The 19,683-nt window shown below is 34.6% G+C and overlaps 1 protein-coding gene across 1 annotated transcript; it reads left to right on the top strand.

The window, feature by feature from the left end:
• Nucleotides 1-2,382: 2,382 nt before the first annotated feature.
• LOC121479687 (C-type lectin domain family 7 member A-like) lies at nt 2,383-16,212 on the top strand. The gene is made up of 7 exons (XM_041735418.1): nt 2,383-2,504; nt 4,183-4,279; nt 4,550-4,633; nt 9,249-9,356; nt 9,915-10,066; nt 12,299-12,405; nt 15,413-16,212. The coding sequence occupies exons 1-7, from the start codon at nt 2,499-2,501 to the stop codon at nt 15,540-15,542; spliced, it is 684 nt and encodes a 227-aa protein (XP_041591352.1). The 5' UTR covers nt 2,383-2,498; the 3' UTR covers nt 15,543-16,212.
• The last annotated feature ends 3,471 nt before the right edge of the window (nt 16,213-19,683 follow it).

The raw sequence follows: 19,683 nt of genomic DNA, 5'->3' as shown, positions 1-19,683 counted from the left end.
TTATATGATAAATAAAAGTTGAAGTAGAAAAGAAGTATAGGAAACATTTTAAGAAACACTAAAAATACACTGACATTGGTTATAAAAGTGTGTGGGTGATTTAAAGACAGAAAGATTTTTGCATATAATGTCTCTATAACTAATTAGTAATAGCCTCATTTCTCAAAATAGTTAGAAAATTAAAAATCAATCCTAAAAACAAGAGTCATATGCCCAAAGTATTATTGTTTTTACTTGCTCTAAATATTATTGATGAAATATTTAAAGCTATATATTTCATAGGTTTTCTACAACCTGTTACATCTATTTTAGTTATGATAAACCTGGCATCTTATTAAAAATGCCCTAACAACTAAAATCGCTAATAAGTGTTTTTCATTGATGCTCTGCCCCAAGTTCTTAAGGATATATATGTATTGATTGACCTGTTAACATTAAAAATGATAAACACAATCTAGTCAACTTTTAAAAAGATCAGAGGCAATATATTCCTGTAAAATATGCTAACCCTGAGAGTCAATTTTCCACTTGGTTTCTAAGCTATACAAATGTTATTCAATACCTCCTTAAAGATTCTGATCCTAGGGGATCCCTGGGTGGCGCAGCGGTTTGGCGCCTGCCTTTGGCCCAGGGCGCGATCCTGGAGACCCGGGATCGAATCCCACATCAGGCTCCCGGTGCATGGAGCCTGCTTCTCCCTCTGCCTGTGTCTCTGCCTCTCTCTCTCTGTGACTATCATAAATATATAAAAAAAAAAAAAAAAAAAAAAAAGATTCTGATCCTAAAGTTCAATCTCCCAGCTAACTCATTTGCATGGTAGGTATTTTGAATGCTGCTGGTGAGGAGGGGACTTCCAAAGTCAGTCACTTCACTCAGCTGCTGCTTCAGAAGCAGACAAGTATGAACTACAGTCAGGTGTTAATGCTCCACACCCCAGAAGACAGTGCTGCCCTGAGAGTTTACAAGTCCATACTATTTATCCTCTAAAACACATGCTCACAGTCAGTTTTCTGGTTTAGTCATCCTTTAACCAGAAAGATATATAGTATTTAGTAGCAAAAAAAAAAAAAGAATTATCAAATATATTTCTGTTAAATGATATATTTTGGTATTGCGGAATTTGACATAAGGCATAGAGAGCGATGTGCAGCTGCCATGCAGAGTAATTCCACTCAGGAGCCTGGAACATCATAGTTCATAGGCATGGCTAAAGACCATGTTTACCCTTGAGAGAAAGCCCTGTTGCATGCAGAATTTGCAGAATGCTTTCTCTCTTTATGTCAGAAACCTACTTCCTGAAACAGTTAGTTAGACCTTAGCAAAGAAAAAGTGTAATCCAAAGGCAAACGTACAAGAGAAAAAGCTAGAGACTCTCAATGTGCTACTGCCATTATTTAGAAGAGGATAAGACAATTGTGCTTTGGGAGTGATGGAAAAGGCAGCTCAAACCACGAAAGAGTGTTTTGAAAAGACTTCACCTGGTGTCGCTGACATACAGTTGAATTTCAGTTCTTATTACTACGTATTTCTAAGAAGTATTTCAAAGCCTAGAGCACCGGGCCCTTGAGGATCACAGATCAATGTGGTAGATGTGAAAAACAAAACAAAACTGCTTTTGTTCCAGTCTGACACTGACTTCTAGAGTTACATAGGGCTTTAGAGCTGCTCACTGAATTAAACATTTTAAAACATGCTCTAATAGAACTAACAGAACAGATTACTTTGATTTTGAAGCTTTAAAAGGGCTACAGGGAAACCTATTCCAAATTTTAATTGTGTCTCTGTTTCTGTCTTAATTTTATTATTTAAAGAGTTAGTTTCTTCAGGCAATTTGAAGAGAACACAGGAAATAAGTAGAAATGTGATTTTCTTCAAATTATCTCAACTTTTATGTATTTAGATTTAATATGATATATTAAACAATCTGGATATCCTTAGGATGTTTGTTAAAAATAGGGGCTAAAATGTGTACACAAGTTGACATTCTCTTATTTTTACTATATATATGTAGCAATTGCGATCTAACTTTCACTCCATAAAAAGAAATCATGAATCACATTAGGTAGAATATGGATATTACCCTTTTTTATTTTTATAATTTTTCAATTTTATTGTTAAGTATTTCCTAATCTCATGAGATTTTGAGAAGGATTTTTTTTTTCAAGATTCAAGGTAACTGAATCTCAAGGTAACTGGGCTAAAGCCAGAAATGTTTCAGAAATGTGTATAAAATTTAGCATTTGAGTTCTCAATGACTCTTGTCTACACAGTAGAGTGCAGGACTTAATGAGATACTGACACCAGTGGAAGCTGTGTGGGATATCTAATGTCACATGATCATTGTCTATCTTTCTTCTGACATGATCTCTCTGAGAGTCAAACATATCAGCAAGTACGTCCTAGAGTCAAAGCAGAGGTGAAAGGTCTGCAGAACCAGGACATTGTAGCGGTATTCCTGACCAAGCTATTTCTCCAGCTGGTGAAATCCCAAGGCACAGATGCAGGTATTGCAGCCAGGGAGCTTGTGTGACCCATGCCTGTGCTGTCCCATTGAGGAGCAAAGAGGGATAAAGTAGAATTTGCTACAGGAAAGCTATATACAAAGTTGGGGGTGGGGTAGGAATGTTGCAGAAAATAACTGACTTTGGGATCCGTGTTAATTCATACCAAATGCTAACTTTATTCTACAAGTGAAGACAGGAATGGATCAGAATGGGAGTGGGTCAAAATATTTCCTATGCAGAATATTATTTCTTTAATCTTTAAATATTTTAAGGGATACTTAATTCTTTTTTAGACAACATAAGTCTGTATTTTTTTTGCACCTTATCTCTATGGGTGCTACCTAACCAGTTAGCAATTAATTATCCAAAGGCTAAATTCTCTTATCTCTCAGTTAAATGTAATACAAAAGTTTGATGCCTTGAGAATAGGATTATTTTCTATCAAAATAAATCTAGTTTTATATTTGCAAATTTCTTTTCTTGTTATTTTGTTATACAGATATTCAGTTAAAATACAACTAAACAGAAACCGGCTACCTAGGAAAACATGACCTCGAGACAAAATTTACCTTATGATCTGGCACTTTGGCAGAGAGAATATTTATTAAAAACAAATGGCAGTGTCTTTACATATTAGATATGTATTAGATGATGGTTCAAATCAAGTTTCGTGAAGTTATAAAGCAATTAAATGATGAAATATTAGATATTTTTAAAATTCAAGAATCAAATCTATTTAGGAAGAACAGTTATATAGTCTTTCTACACTTAACAAAAATATTCTTTTGGGAAACATGCTTTCTCTTCTTTAATCGCTACATATTTACATTTTAGTGGAGAGAATTTATTAAGTATTTTTTGGAAAGTATTGTTTATATAAGTTAAGTGTAAGTGAAGGATCATTATTTGGATAAACATATATAAGCTATATATATAATATACATACTTTAACTAAATATATATTTATATATATTACTTGTCTTGGAGACTGTTTTCTTCCATCTACAAATAGAAAAGAGATCACCACTGTGCAGCATTGTTGTTAGAATGACAAGTCATTCCTCCCTCATTTAATATTACTTCCTAAACTCCCTTTCCTTGAACCCCATGATTTCAACATTTTCCTCACACTCTGAAATGGAGTCATGACCCAGTGACTATGAAGTTCATGTGAATGAATGAATGGGTCTGACAACAATGTGGCAGGTACGGTGTTTGTCAAATTTGCGTGTGTGTTACTAAAGAGGGAGTGACTCTATTTGTTGTCAAAATACTGCCCTTTTGAGCATAAAACAGACACTAAGTGATCAAACATAATTTTTCAAAAGATGGTATAAATCTAGATTTTTAGATGAGTTTGGAATATAATATACATTTTAAAATTTTGGCAATGAATTTAATTATTTTAAAAAACAGTGAAAGTTAGCATATCATGTCCATAAACAGTAATGGACCTTTATTTAATAGTGTAGGATCATTGTTGTAAGGCATTACAAAGAGAAGTTGAAAACAATTTTCTTCCTAATATTCCCAGATAAATATTTACTTAAATTTGCTATTTTAGATTATCATGTTTATCATGCTTAGCATTTATTTAGCTGTCCTTGATATTTTATGATGAATATTTTTATGCCTTATGAACATTGCATAGGATTTGAACTGTGTTCTTTGCCTGCAGACCTCAAAAGTGAGTGAGGACAGACTGGTATACGCAAAGCTGAAATTACCCTATTCAAGGAAACAGGACAAAAGACATCCAGTGGGTAAAAGGAGAGGTAAAGGTTTTTCAGGTTGTTTTCTTGTTTTCTGAAAACATTATGAAGTCAGATAAGAAAAAGTGAAATCATGATAATCATGTCTATATGTATTTGATATTTTATGTCTGGCTCTTTATATATCAATGGATATATTAAATGTAAGATTTATTATCACAGTGAATAGTGACATTCATTTTAAATTCTAGAATGAATTTCCATTTCGTTCTAATTACAGGGGTTTTGCTATGCTCAATATTTACTCTATATTTTGCTTTCTGATTTGTACAGTATTTCCATGGCATATGGTTGCATTAATCCTAGGAGTTATATGTTTTTTCCTCCTGCTGGCAATCACAGTCTTAGGATCTATGTGTGAGTATTGGGCATACACAGTTCTTATAAGAAAAATGAGCCAAAATGATAAATGAGATGTTATAAAAACTGAATTTCTTCAGAGCCTTTGTAAATCATAAAGTCCTATAGAAATGTTAATAATCATGATGGTGTCAATGATAATATTGATGATGATGATTTTATTATTTTGCTAACACTTATTTTTTATGCTACACAAATTAGGGTATATAATAGTTGTAATGGCACAAAATTTGGCAGAAATGTACAGTGAGGCTTACATATATATATATTCAACCTTATATTTTATATAGAATGAGGTTTTCCATATAATCAGAGAATTGGAAAAATTTTTATTTGAATACTACACCCTTTTAAAAAAAGATTTTATTTTATTTATTTATTTGAAAGAGAGTGAGAGAGAGAGAGCACAAGCTGGGGGAGAGGCAGAGGGAGAAGCAGATTTCCTACTGAGCAGGGAGCCTGATGTGGGGCTTGATCCCCAGGACCCTGGGATCATGACCTTAGACAAAGGCAGACACTTAACTAGCTGAGCCACCCAGTTGCCCTGATTATTACATTCCCTATCATAATACAATATTGCTTAAATCATGGAGGAATATCAAGTTGGTCTGTTTTGTATATCACTTTCTATATATTTCATCTCAATTTCTACAAATATGTATACAATACTTTTAATATCTTTTCCTTGATGTTTATTAATTCCTTGGTTCATTCATTCAACATAATTTTGGCTCAGGAACTCTGTATGGAACTAAAGATACAAGAATTTTAAAAATCAGCTCTCATGAACCCAGTTTAAAGGGAAGATTTTTTTTTTAAATGAACCAGTTTTTAAAATAAATATTATTAGTGCTGGGACAATGGTATGAAGATATCAGAAGGATTGGATATTCCATGTGGAGGTCAAGAAAGCTTTCCTCCAGGATATAGTAATTGATATTATCTATTATTATTAGACTAGATAGGACTTAATCAGGAAGCTCAGGGTAGAGAAGACTCATCTCGGCAAAAACAACATGAACAAAAGAACATATTGATGTGTTAGAAAAATTAGGTTTCTGGGAAAATAAAAGAAGTAGCCAGAAATACGTTGTGCTAGGTATGTAATTTATGATAATTTTAATATCATTTTAAGAAATGTTAGATTTGTTCTAAAAACAAAAGAAACTGTTGGAAGATTTTCACAAAGAAAAAACATGATTCATGTCCCCTGAACAGATAGGAATTTTGGAAAGGTCAATCTGAATAGACTGGAAAGTGGGTGAGGGGGATCAGATAGGAGGATATTTCAGGAATCAGGATTATTTAGAATGAATTAGTGTCATGAAAGAAGTAATGAAGCGTAGGGACCATATGTGAGAAATTTTAACATGTAGAATTGTTAGGATATGCCTGTTATTGATTGTGGAAGGGATACAAGTGAATCAGTGATACCATTTGACATCAGGCTATGCACTTTGGCAAATATATTCCACTAAATGTTATAGTAAGAACAAGAAGAACATTAGGTATGAATTGGTGTGTGTGTGTGTGTGTGTGTGTGGTAATAATTGTGAAGAGTGAGGAGCTTGTGGCATATCAGTGAGATGACCAGGAAGAATTAGATTGGTATGAGTCTTCTAGAGTGAGTTTTGGCAGTAGAAGAACAAGGGTGAGAGGATGATCCTTAGGATAAACCAGTATTTAGAAGAAAGTGGAAGATGAGTAAACAGTGAAAAACAGTGATGCTTTGGTTAAATAAGTAGGAGGGAATCCAAAACATTATGGCATCATATGGAAAGGAGGCTAAAGATAGTCATGGGTTCCAAATAGTAGATGAAAATCAAGTAAAATAATCGCCAACACTATTTTTATTAAATATAGCAAGAGAGAGGTCACTAATCACATTTTCTAAAGTAGATTCAGTGGAATGGTGGGTATGGTCAAAGCCTGATTGCAATGGCTGAAACTTCAAACATTAGGAAGCAGAGGCAGTGAATACAGAAAATTATTTTTTTAAATTATGGCTAAGCAAAAAAATTATCAAGTATTAAAAGTATAAGGATCTACATGATCTCATACATTGTAAAGGGACTAGAAACTCACATAGCACTTTGTCAGTTTGTTATTATCTCCTAAAGCTGAACATGAATCAATTTTTCTCACTCTAAGTATATATCCAACAGATACACTTGCACAGGAACAGAAATGCACAACTTCAGGACTGTTCTTAGCAGTGCCATTCTCCATATCTAAAATCCAAAACTATGCAGATGATCATTAATGGCAGAGCAAATGAAGTCTCTGCAATTTATTTACCAATGGACTTTATGTAGTTTGTCAAAACAAACTGCAATGACACACAGCAATGTGGACAAATCTTAGCAAAATAATATGAAATGAAAAAAGAGCAAAATCACATAATTTCTTGTATATCATCATACTTTAAAAAATAAGCTTAAATAGTTAAAAACAAAATAAATTGTATTATTCCAGAAAATACATAAAGAGTTAATAATATCAAGGGGGTGATTGTAATGAGTTTTAGCTACACTGTTTGAGAGAGGTACAAAGATGGGATGAAATGAAATATCAACATAGATAAATGAAGGGACATCTGAGTGGTTTGGTCAGTTAAGCATCTGACTTCAGCCCAGGTCATGAGCCCAGGGTCCTGGCATGGAGTCCCACATCAGGCTTCCTACTTAGGCGGATTTTTCTTCTCTTTCTCCCTCTGTCTCTGTCTGCTGCTATGCCTCCTTATGCTCTCTCCCTCTCTGTCAAATAAATAACTAAAATCTTTTTTTAAAAAGTAGATAAATGTAATGGTTAAAGTACTAGCTAAAATTCTGGATGGCTAACAAATCAGCTAAATAAAAAGTAAATAGAAGCTCTGAGAGTAATGTTGAGAGTGTTTCATGGATGAAGTATTATGAACAATCTTATGCTATCCCTAATGTAAAAGTTAGGAAAACAGTTCTGTTATAAAAAATATGAAAGAGGACAGGAAATTTTGTGGGAGAATTTACTGGAGATGAGTATATCCAAGAGATGGGAGCCATGAGAAGGAAAATGTTGAGCGCTCAAGGGAGAAATATAATAGTAGGAGATCACAATCACCAAAGATTCAGTAGAAGATGAAACCCTCAGTAGGGATGAGAGTTTCAGACTTGTTCAACGAGAAGCATTTTTTTTTTTCTGAGATGGAGTGAGGGATGCCTGTATATTTATAGGAGGAAAAGCAGGAAGTTGGGGGGAATATATAGTTACCAGTGACTGTTTCTTTGTGAAATAGCAGATGAGGCCATCTGAGAGGGAGAGGCAAGGAGGTGCACTAGAAAATTTAGGAAAAGTATAAATACTGGAAATAGCTGTTGAATTGAGAAGAGTGTTACTCAATAACTATACTGTGTAATGTTGAGGTGAACTAGTGATGAGAAAGATAACTGTTGGTCAGCATTAAACCATATGTGTACAGTTTTGTGATTATTTTGAATATGACTTTCAGAAGCTTGTGTGAAGTTGAGATGGTGAATGACAAGAGTATTTTGAAGTTGGGCATTTTCATATTTTTTAATTTTTAAAAATTTTTAAGTGGGCTCCACACTCAATGTGGGCCTTGTACTCATGACCCTGAGATCAAGAGTCACATGCTCTACAGATTGAACCAGCCAGGTGCCCCAATGAAGTTGGCTATTTTAAGTTGTTATTTTAAAGACTATGTTGCAAAGTTCTTGGAGGTCCTTCCAAGATTAGTTCTGTACCCTGTGTCCTTGGATAGACAGAAACGAAAGGACAAGGGAATTGGTTAGTCACAGAAATGATAGTATTTAGGTACTAGAGATCTTAATATGTCTTCTTAATTCAGATCCAATATATGAACATTGGAATGGGTGACTGAATTGAAGCAGTAATTGCATTTATTGCAATTGAGTAAATAAGAGACTGTGCAATTGATATTATTGGATTTTGTCAAATAGACATCCAATAGAATTTAGTTGAATGATGGTGAGCAGTAGTAGAATTGAAAATTATGTTTCTCAGTTGTGTAACAAAATTAAAGCATTTTTCTTTTAATGTTCACACACAAAGCAGTATACTTCATGCTTTTACATTTTTTTTGTGAGCTTTGGCAAGACACTACTGTTTCAGAGATTTTTAACTTTCCTTTTGCATATTAGAAGGAACCATCTGAGCTCTTGCTCCATGTAAATTCAATGAATCCATTATAAGCTTATCCTAGAGGAGAGCCAAATCACTGTATTTGGCTTTACATGTGAATACTAAATGCTAAATAAATACTAAATACAAAATTTCACCAACTTTAAAATATTTATTTGAAGAGTAGATGGCATAGAAGCTAGTTAATGTTTTATTTCAAGTTTATATTTCTGACTTATATGCTTATATGTTTTATATCTTTTATATACTTAAAAATAATACATAGCAAGTTACATTTTTATGTAAAATTCTGTTTTATTCTGTGACACTTCAAACTATTTTAGACTAACATTGTCTGATTGTAATTTCATTTAGTCAACAACATTCACTATGCCATTTAGAATTAGAGTGAGCATAATAATATGATCTATTAAAGGCATTCATGACCTTAACTTTATAATATGGATTTAAGTTTTTCAGAGGTGTTCTGGACACACAATGCAAGATATGAAGGACACAAAAGAAAAAAATGTTTCCTTTGTAGAAGTTGAAGATCACTCAATTTTACCACCTATCATAGGTATGTACTGAATACCTACAGTGATAGTTTACAGATGGATTCTTTTTAAAGAATTATCCCCTCTGTCCCATTTCAAGATATAATTTTAAAACTTTCTGTTGTACTTTGTCAGGTACTTTTTTAAAAAATCAAATCTATTTTCTTTATTATAGCTAATTGAACTCTTGACTTTCACAAACTCATGTTGATTTGATTGAGTAATTTATGTTCATGAATGAATTTTCCCCCAAAATAGATCCCTTGGAATTAACACCATATCTGTATATTCACTTTGGTGGATTTCTTCCTGCGAGGAGGATATCTACTCCACGTTGTTGCAGTATATTTGTCCTCGAGAAGTCAAGATTTCTCAGTGTAATCATAACAACGATCTGAAGTCTGTTCAGAGACAGTCCCTGGTACCACAATTTGGCCAAAGAGCCAAACATTAGACTTTTGGGAAGTGGGGAAAATGCTAATTTTTTGAACATTTGGTCTGCAGCAAGCAAGAAATATGTGGAAAGGGCAGGTCTCTAAGTGGTCTTGTGGTTGAGAACCATTGTGGCTTTTGTTTTCAAGATAAAGACTATGATTCATTTCAAGGAAATTGGTACTGCTGTGGAAAAAGCTGTTACTATTTTTCAAAAGAAGAGAAAACTTGGGAGAGGAGTCAGAAGTCATGCCAAGGCCTACATTCTAGTCTTATTAAGATTGATGATAAAGAGGAGCAGGTATGTCTACTTTATTCAACTTAAGTAAATGCTTTATAAGAAGTCTTATGTCTTTATTAGGATAATTGTTTCAACTTTCTTCCAATGTTATTTGGCCACTTTATTTTGAAGCACTTGTTAATTGATATAAATTTCTCTCGAGAGGAGACACAGGGGTAACAGAGACCTAGAAGAACCACTATTTTATTTATTTATGTATTTTTAAAGTAAGATCCAATCAGTCTAGAGCCCATATGGGGCTTGAACTCATAAGCCAGAGACCAAGACTTGAACTGCAATCAAGAGTTGGATGCTTAACTGACTGAGCCACCTAGGCACCCCAAGATTCATTGTTTTAAACAATGAACAAGAGAAATTTCTCTGCTGTGTGTGCCATGGACTGATTTTCAGTCTTTTTATTGTGTGTGTTACACCTTCACATTTTAATATATATTAGATGGTTCGCTATTTAACTTCTCAGAGCTAATACAGGGCAAAGAAAAACTTCCTTCAATGGTGTGAGCAATCTAAAGAGGTAATTCACATTATACTTTCATGAATAGCCATAGGAAAAAGAATGAAACATAGATATTGAATATAGCTGGATTGATTTTTTAAATGGATTTTTATTTTACTTACAATCCAGAATGACAGAGGAAGCATCTCTTTTCTAGAATAGACAATCTAAATCACATTTGCCATTCCTTATAAAATTTAGGACCATAAAGTCAATTGATTTGATTCTGTAGATTTCCCTCTAAAGATTCCATTTAGGCACTGAATTTTAGTTACACTATTTTGTCCTAGCAATGCTACTTCTAGTAGTATCTTATGAAGAATGAATTAAAAGCCCTATGTTTGGAAAAAACAAAAAACAAAAAATCTCCACAACATTCAGGGGTACCTGCTGGCTTAGTCAGTGGAGCATGAGACTCTTGATCTCAAGAGTTGAGAGTTTAAGCCCCATGTTGAGTATAGAGCTTACTTAAAAAACAAACAACAAAAAAAGCAAAGAAACCAACCAAGAAAAAAACTACCATCCAAAAACCTAACCTTTAGGTTCTCTTGTTTATAAAATTCTTATGGGCAGCCTGGGTGGCTCAGTGGTTTAGTGCTGCCTGCAGTTCAGGGCCTGATCCTGGAGACCTGGGATTGAGTCCTGTGTCAGGCTCCCTGAATGAAGCCCGCTTCTCCCTCTGCCTGTTTTTAAAAAAGAAATAAAATAAAATTCTTATTGAAATAGTAATATAAATTAATCACTTTTACCTATAAAAAACAGATGAACTAAATAATCACTTTTTTTTGGGTATATTTTTTATTGGAGTTCGATTTTCCAACATATAGTATAATCCAGTGCTCATCCCGTCAAGTTCTCCCTTCAGTGCCCATCACCCAGTCACCTCATCCCCCTGCCCACCTCCCCTTCCACTACCCTTTATTTGTTTCCCAGATTTAGGAGTCTTTCATGTTTTGTCACTCTCTCTGATTTTTCCCACTCATTTTATCTCCTTTCCCCATAACCATTTCACTATAATTGCTTTAGTTGTAAAATATATCCTTATGGGTTTTTAAAAAAGATTTTATTTATTTATTCATGAGAGACACAGAGAGAGAGAGAGAGACAGAGACAGAGACATAGGCAGAGAGAGAAGCAGGCTCCATGCAGGGAGCCTGATGTGGGACTTGATCCCAGGACTCCAGGACACACCCTGGGCAGAAGGCAGGCACTAAACCGCTGAGCCATCCAGGGATCCCCTATCCTTGTGGTTTTGATTTGCATTTTCCTGATCTAAGATTCTCTTAGAATCTTTCAAAATTTATTAGCAATATGCTTTATTTATTTGAAATATGATCTTATGTTTTGTCCATTTTTTCTTATTGGATAGTTTTCTTATTGTTTTACAGAAATATCTGTCCTTCAGATTATTGCAGATATCTCCAGATTGAACCTTGTTTTTTCATTTTATTTGAGGGAGAGAGAAGTTCTAGGTTTAGTGGAATCATATTTACCTATCTAGTTTTCATAGGTGGAGATTCTTTTAAGGCTATCATGTCCCTTTCTGGATATCTTTCATTCAGTCATAAAAAGTTGAGTGATTTTGTCCTTTCCATTTCCATTTCTTCTCTACACCATGGAGAAAGTAGCTTGCCTCCTCCATTTAGCATACCAGCATTTGAAGATAAAAATATCCAGTATTCATGAATCCTTGATTGCTGCTATGAATATTACTAATAATTCTAATTTTCCCACAGCGCTTCATTCAATCAAAAATAAAATACAATTATTGGATTGGATTATTTAAAGCAGGAGCTAAGTACCCCTGGCAATGGCTGGATGGCACACATCTATCTCAGAGGGTGTAAGTTTCATTTCACAGTTTTCTCACTCCCTTTCCTCCTCAGGAACTGCCTGGTAGATTATAGGTCAAGAAGAAGAAAGGATTTTAGGGGACTTAGGGAATGAATATCTTGAATTCCACTTGATATCGCTTCTCAGATAGGCAATCAAATGCAAATCTCAGGCCTCAAAGAGACCTAAAGAGCATTATTTATTCTCATGTTCTTTAATGGAAGGTCCTTGCAAACACAGTAAAGTGATATTTTGTTTTTGTATCCTTCTCTTGTATGTTCTGTGATACTGGTATGTTCACTGGTATGGTTGCAGGAAATGGTAAAAATATAACAAGGAAAGAAAAGTTGTATCTAAACCCAGATGCCTCTGTCAGTGAAACTTGTACCTCTTTATTTGGTATAATTTAGGAACTAAAAAAAAAAAAAAAGAGCATTTTCCAATACATCCTTTAGTAATCTTATGTGGTCACTTAGTGTCTTTTATGCTATATTTCACACAAGTGCACATAATTTATGGCAGTCCTCTCTCCCATCAATTAAATCCCATCGATTTGTTGGTTGATGTCCAGGAAACTAGTTTATAAAATGAAGAAAATGATCTAACTAAATCTAGGTAACATGACGGGCAGTATGAGAGACATGGGCTAATTACCATGCTGTTTATTGATTGCCTGCAATGTGCCAGGCACTATTCTAGCCATTGAAGTTACATTGATGAATAAAACATGCAACAGTATTCTCCTCTTATAGATAATACATTCTTTTTTTAAAAAATATTTTATTTATTTATTTATGAGAAAGAGAGAGAGAGGCAGAGACACAGGCAGAAAGAGAAGCAGGCTCCATGCGGGGAGCCAATGTGGGACTCAATCCCGGGTCTCCACGATTGGGCCCTGGGCTGAAGGCAGTACTAAACCACTGAGCCACCTGGGCTGCCCTAGATAATCCATCCTAATGCAGGCATGATAGTGCTGGTGGGGATGACTGAGGACAAACCAAATATGCCAAGTAAATTACGTGGCACATTAGAAGAAGATAAATACTATGGAGTGTCGGGAAGTTGCTTATGTTAGCTATATCATAGGGACTTTTGTATGTGAAAGCAAGAGGAAGAGATTTCACTCTTTTAAATGGAATGGTCAGAGACAGAGTCCTTGAGAAATTATGTTTGCACAGTATCTTGAATGAGCAAGCCCTGTGGATTACCTGATGGGAGAGCATCCTAGCAGTAGACACAGCTGTTGCAGACTCTGAGGTAGGAGTGTATTTAGCATGCTTGAGGGAATAGCAAGAGGGCCTGTGATGCTGGAGCAAAGTGAATAAGGAGGAAGAGATGTAGGTCAGAGAGACAATGATGGTGAGAGCGTGTAGGACATGAGAAAAGTCTGAGAACTTGGATTTTTTTATGGGGGTAATGCGAAGCTATTAGAGGGTTTTGAGCAGAGGAATGACAAAAGGAAAGGCTTTCTGGTTTAGAGACTCCCTCTGTACATTCTGTTGAGATTAGATGGTGTGTATTCTTTTGGGGAGGGTTCAGGGAGTATACGGGGACACAGGAGCGTACCTCAGAATGTGTTGGACTCATCTAGGTGAGATGTGGTGGCTTGATGAAGATTGCTAGGGTTGGTGCTAGTATAAAGTGGCCAGATTCCACACTTCTTTCAAAGATGTGTGAGAGAGACCAATCAGGGATGCCCCCAAGGTTTTTGGTCTAGAAATTGTAAGAAGGATGCTGATATTAATGTTAATATGCCATATTTGGAATTCAGTTTTAGGTATAATTTAACAAATATATTAAACATTTAACTATATATGGGGTTTCACATAGGCCATTGTGATATATGATTATGAAATTTAAGTGAGAGGTCTATGCTGGGAATGCAGATGTTGCACAGAGTAGTGCATAGACAGTGTGTTAAATAAGATAGTGGAAGTGATTCTCAGGAAATTGAAGGCCTGAACTTTGGACACCCAAATGTTTAAGATAATGATAAGATAGGGGGGAGATGAGGATAACCAGAAATCATTATAGAGTAAAGTGCTTCAAGATACAGAAGGAAAACCATGAAGGAGCAGGTAGGTTAATGGAATCCTTTAAAAAGAAGTACTACTCAAATAATAACAGATTTTAAAAGATTGGTGAGTTTTTCACTAAAAATTTTCTTTTTTTTTAAATTTTATTTATGATAGTCACAGAGAGAGAGAGAGAGAGAGAGAGAGAGAGAGAGAGAGAGAGGCAGAGACACAGGCAGAGGGAGAAGCAGGCTCCATGCACCGGGAGCCCGATGTGGGATTCGATCCCGGGTCTCCAGGATCGCGCCCTGGGCCAAAGACAGGCGCCAAACCGCTGCGCCACCCAGGGATCCCTCACTAAAAATTTTCTACTTGAAATTACTACTTCCCATCAGAGATATTCATGAACATTTGGAGGGAAATTAAAACTTCTAACATTTTTTTTTCTATGAACTGTAGCTTAGCCCCCAAATTTAAAATCCAATACCTTATTATCATTGCCCAATTTCACAAAATTTTAATGATTTGTTTGTTGTGGAAGACATTAGGCTGAGTGGGGAAAAGTACATCCTGTTTTAAATGCATTTAATACTTTCTATGCCAAAGTGAGGCTAGTGTTGGAGATGCACACTCTGTGCACATTAATATGAATCATAGAAACCTGAAAAAAATTTTATGTGCAGTTACAATTTGTCACATAATTATTTTATTGTATTTGGTCACTTCCTAGAAGTTTCAGGAATCTTAGAAGAAGAATTTTTCAAGTTTTACATGTCTCACTCATGTATACATCCCAGTCTGTACTACCCTTTCAACTTCTTCCCTTTCTCCAATTGTCCATTGGCAACATTTCCATTAGTTTTAGTTACAATAACTTTATAATCTTACAGCTATATGTCTCCCACAAGCATTGTATGTCATTCAAATAATGATACATGTTTTAAATTTGTGATAAATGTTGCCTGAGATGATTTTCTAAAATAAATATATTTTCTGATGCAGGACTTTCCAACAGAGTTTACTGGATGTAAAATGCGGACATCTCAAGTCATCAACTATTTTTACTGCTGATTGTAGTAAACAGTTTCCTTACATTTGTGAAAAGGAGTTCACTGACCCTTTCTTAAAATAATTACTATCATAGAAGTTGTAATATTTTCATTCTTTAACAGCTACTAGGGGGAAAGCTTAGAGTATTTACTCAAATTAGTCCTTTGTGCATGATTTATTAAGGGTTTTCAAACCTTCCTCAGCAAGGTTAAAACATGAAGGTTTTAGGAAATTACACATCCAAAAAATGTATTGTTTTGGAATTCAAGAACTATTAAATCAGAGAAAGTCAAATAAATTGATTTTGATTGAATATAAGATTCTACATTAAAAAAATAATGAGATGATCTTGATACAAATAGGTAATTAATACATTCACATTGTTCAAAATATAAGAGATACAAAATGAACAAATTCTCTTAACCCATTTTGTTCGTTATTCACCTGGTTCCCTTCTCAGAGGCAAACATGTAACTAGTTTAGATTGTATTCCAGAGATATTCTAGGAAAGCACAGCTATATGCATGCTATTTGCCAAACAAAAATGTTACATAACTGCAAACAATAGTATTACTCCTTTACATTTTTGTTTAAAAACATACCCTGCAGTTTGCTCCATATCAATACCAAAAGAGCTGTGTTGCTGTTTGTAAGCAGCTGAAAATGTTACATTAAAAGGATGTATCAAATTTATCTACCAGTTTTATTTCCGATAAATATTTAGGTTTGTCTTAGAATTTTAAAATTGTAGGAAAATGTTGTAACGAATAGCATTTAGTACAGGATCATTTACCACAAAGCATATATATATATACAGTGTAAGTCTCTAGCAGTGCAATTTCTGTATCAAGGTGTGTATATTGAATTTTAATAAATATTTCAATAGAAGTTGTACATCTATCATCTCCACACAGTAACATTCAAGAATTCCTGGTTCTGTACTCTTTACCAACACAGTATGTTATCAATCTGTTTGATTTTGCCCATAAAATCATCACCAATACATAAGGGGTTATCTTGTGCCATTTAAATGCACAATTTCCTATTATTTGTGAGGCTAGCATCTCTTTCTGGTATTTTTTAAATTAAGCTATCTTCATGTCTTTGTGGATTGATATCACAAACCTAATTTTGAACAAAGAAATCAGACAAAATAATTCATCCTATAAAATTCTATTTATTTATAATGTTAAATACCAAGTAAGTCTAATTTCTCCTATTAGAAATCAGGACAAAATTTCCTGCAGTGTGGATTTCTTCCTAAAAGGAATAATATTGGGGAATGAATAGTATTTACCATAGTGCACAGTTATCCTTGGAAAGAAACAACATCCAAGGGGGCATTTCTCAGATGCTGATAATAGTGGGTATAATAATCTGGGTGCTGGTTACATGAGTGGTATATTTATTCCTTCTGCTGTCATGACAAGTGCCATAACCTGAGTGCTTTGAACAACATACATTCATTTTTTCATAGTTATGGAGGCTCGAAGCTTAAAATCAAGGTACCAGGAACATGATCCATTTGAGATTCTTTATTTCACTTGTTTGAGTAAATCCTTCCTTTCCTCTCCTTAGCTTCTGGTGGTTGTTGGCAGTCCTTGGCATTTCTTGGTTTGTCTCTGTTTACTCTCATCTTTGCTTCTGTTGCCAAGACCAATGTCAGTTGTTTTTACTCCACGTTTTCTTCACAGAGTTTTATGGTTTCAGGTCTTATGTTTATGTCTTTAATATAAAGCTATATTGAGCTAATTTTTGTGACTAGGATAAGATATGGTCCAATTTCACTGTCCTGCTTGTGGTTATTCAGTTTTCCCAATGCCACACATTGAAGAGACCATTCTCTTTCCAATGAGTTTCCTTAGCTTAGTTGTCAATATTAGTTGTCCATGTATGTATGGGTTTATTTCTAGGCTCTTGATTCTGTTCCATTTGTCTATTATTATGCCAGTACTATATTGTGTTAATTATTTTAGTTTTGTAGTATAGTTTAAAATCAGAAATTGAGATACCATTAGTTTTGTTCTTCAGTCTTGATTGGTTTGTATATTTTAAGTTTTAGTGGTTTCATATAAATTTTGGGATTGCTTTCTCTATTTCTGTGAATAATGCTTTTGGAAGTTTGGATTGCATTGGCTCTATAGTTTTTTTTTTGTTGTTGTTGTTATTGTTCCTATATGTTCCTTTGAAGGAACCCCTATTAGGCTATTGGTGGATTTTTCAGCAAAAACTTTATAGATCAGAAACAAACAGGAAGGTATATTCAACATGATGCAGAGAAAATGCCAAATAAGAGCAATCTATCTAGCAAATGTATTCTTCAGAAATAAAAGAGAGATTTTTCCCATACAAACAAAAGCTAAGGGAGTTCATCACCACTATGCCTAACTTGCAGAGAAATAAGACAGAAGATCAGTTAAAAAAAAAAGAAGTCTTGAACAACATTTTAGACCAATTATATCTAACAGACATATAGAGAATACTCTACCCACAACAGAATAGACATTTTTCTCAATTGCACATAAGACTTTCTCCAGATTAACAAATAAAATCTCAAGGGACTATCTATAGTTGAGAAAATCTTGAAAAAGTAGAACATAATTGAAGGCCTTACATCTCCTTATTTGAAAACTTGTAACAAAGTTACAATTATCAAAATACAGTCCTTCCTGAATTTATGATGTTTATGTCCCAATAAACTGATTGTAATTTGAAAATATTGTAAAACAAAGATATATATAACTACCTACTGAAATCAAAGCTTAGACTGGCTTACCTTAAACATGCTTAGAACATTTACATCAGGCTACAGTTAGGCAAAATCATCTAACACAAATCTTCTATTATAATAAAGTATTGAATAGCTTATGCAATTTATTAAATACTGTACTGAAAGTGAAAAGTAAAAATAGAATGATTGTATGGGTACTGAATAGTTTAAGTGCATCAGTTGTTTTGCCTTTGTGATCACACGTCTTTCTGGGAGATGCGTTCACTACCACTGCCTGGTATTGTGAGAGTATGATACCACATATTGTTAGATCCAAATTCAAAAGTCAAAATATGTTTTTTGCTAAATGCATATCACTCTTTTGCCACCATAAAGTCAAAAATCATAATTTGACCCATCATAGGTCAATCTATTTTAAGTTTGGTTCTGTCTGTAGGATGTTACTGGCATACAGACATACAGGGCAATGGAACAGACTAGAGGGACCAGAAATAAACCTTTGCATATATGGTCAACTGATTTTTTTTTAAAGATTTTATTTTTTGACAAAGAGTGAGGAAGCAAGTAGGGGCAGAGGTAGGCAGAGGGAGAGAGAAAGAAGCAGACTCCCCCAGAACAGGGAGCCCAATGCGGGGCTCAATCCCAGGACCCAGAGATCATGACCTGAGACAATTGCTTTGAAAAAACTATTTCCACACAGTTTTGGTAAAATCTTACAATCATTCTTGGGAAGAGTTTAGCAGTTTTGTAAAAAAAAAAATATTTTGCACACAATTACCACATAATTCAGCAGTAGCACTCCTGGGAATTTATTGCAGAGAAATGAAAAATTATTTTCACAGAAAAAATATGCTTCTGTAGATAGCACTATCTACAATAGCCAAATTTTGGAAACAGCTCAGTGTCCATCAACTGCTGAATGCATAAGCAAGATGCGGCATACATTGTAATAGTCGACCTGGAAACATGCCCATATATATACATATATTTATTGTCCCAAAGGGACTTTCATTCCCTCAGAAATATGCAAATATGTAACATTTTAGTCAGATATAGTTTAAGCGATTATGTTTGTTTCTTAAACATGTTCTTGTCTAATGGTTCATATCCATCTCTGTGCAACCCATGAATTTAAGATGGCACTCATGACTTTTATCCCATGAGGACACTCTTATGATAATGTGCCAAACCTAAATTATTCAGCTGGGCTTAATCCAAACACATGAAACCTTTCAAAGCATAGAGTTTTCTCCAGGTGGAGGTAGAAGGTGGTTGTCAGAGGGACTGAAACTGCAAGAGGAACTCAATGCACTGCTATGAGGATGCAAGGGCCAGGTCGAAAGAATGCGGGTGGCAAGAATGTGAATAGTATCTATGGGTAGAGGGTGCTCCCATCTGACAGCAAGGGAAACTGAACCGGACACCTATGGCCACAAGGACCTGGATTCTGCCAACATTCTGAAGGAGCTTGGAAGTACATTCTTCCCTAATC

This window comes from Vulpes lagopus, chromosome 21, assembly GCF_018345385.1.
Source record: "Vulpes lagopus strain Blue_001 chromosome 21, ASM1834538v1, whole genome shotgun sequence".
Classification (NCBI taxonomy): domain Eukaryota; kingdom Metazoa; phylum Chordata; class Mammalia; order Carnivora; family Canidae; genus Vulpes; species Vulpes lagopus.
This window is presented reverse-complemented; position numbering and strand designations above follow the sequence as displayed.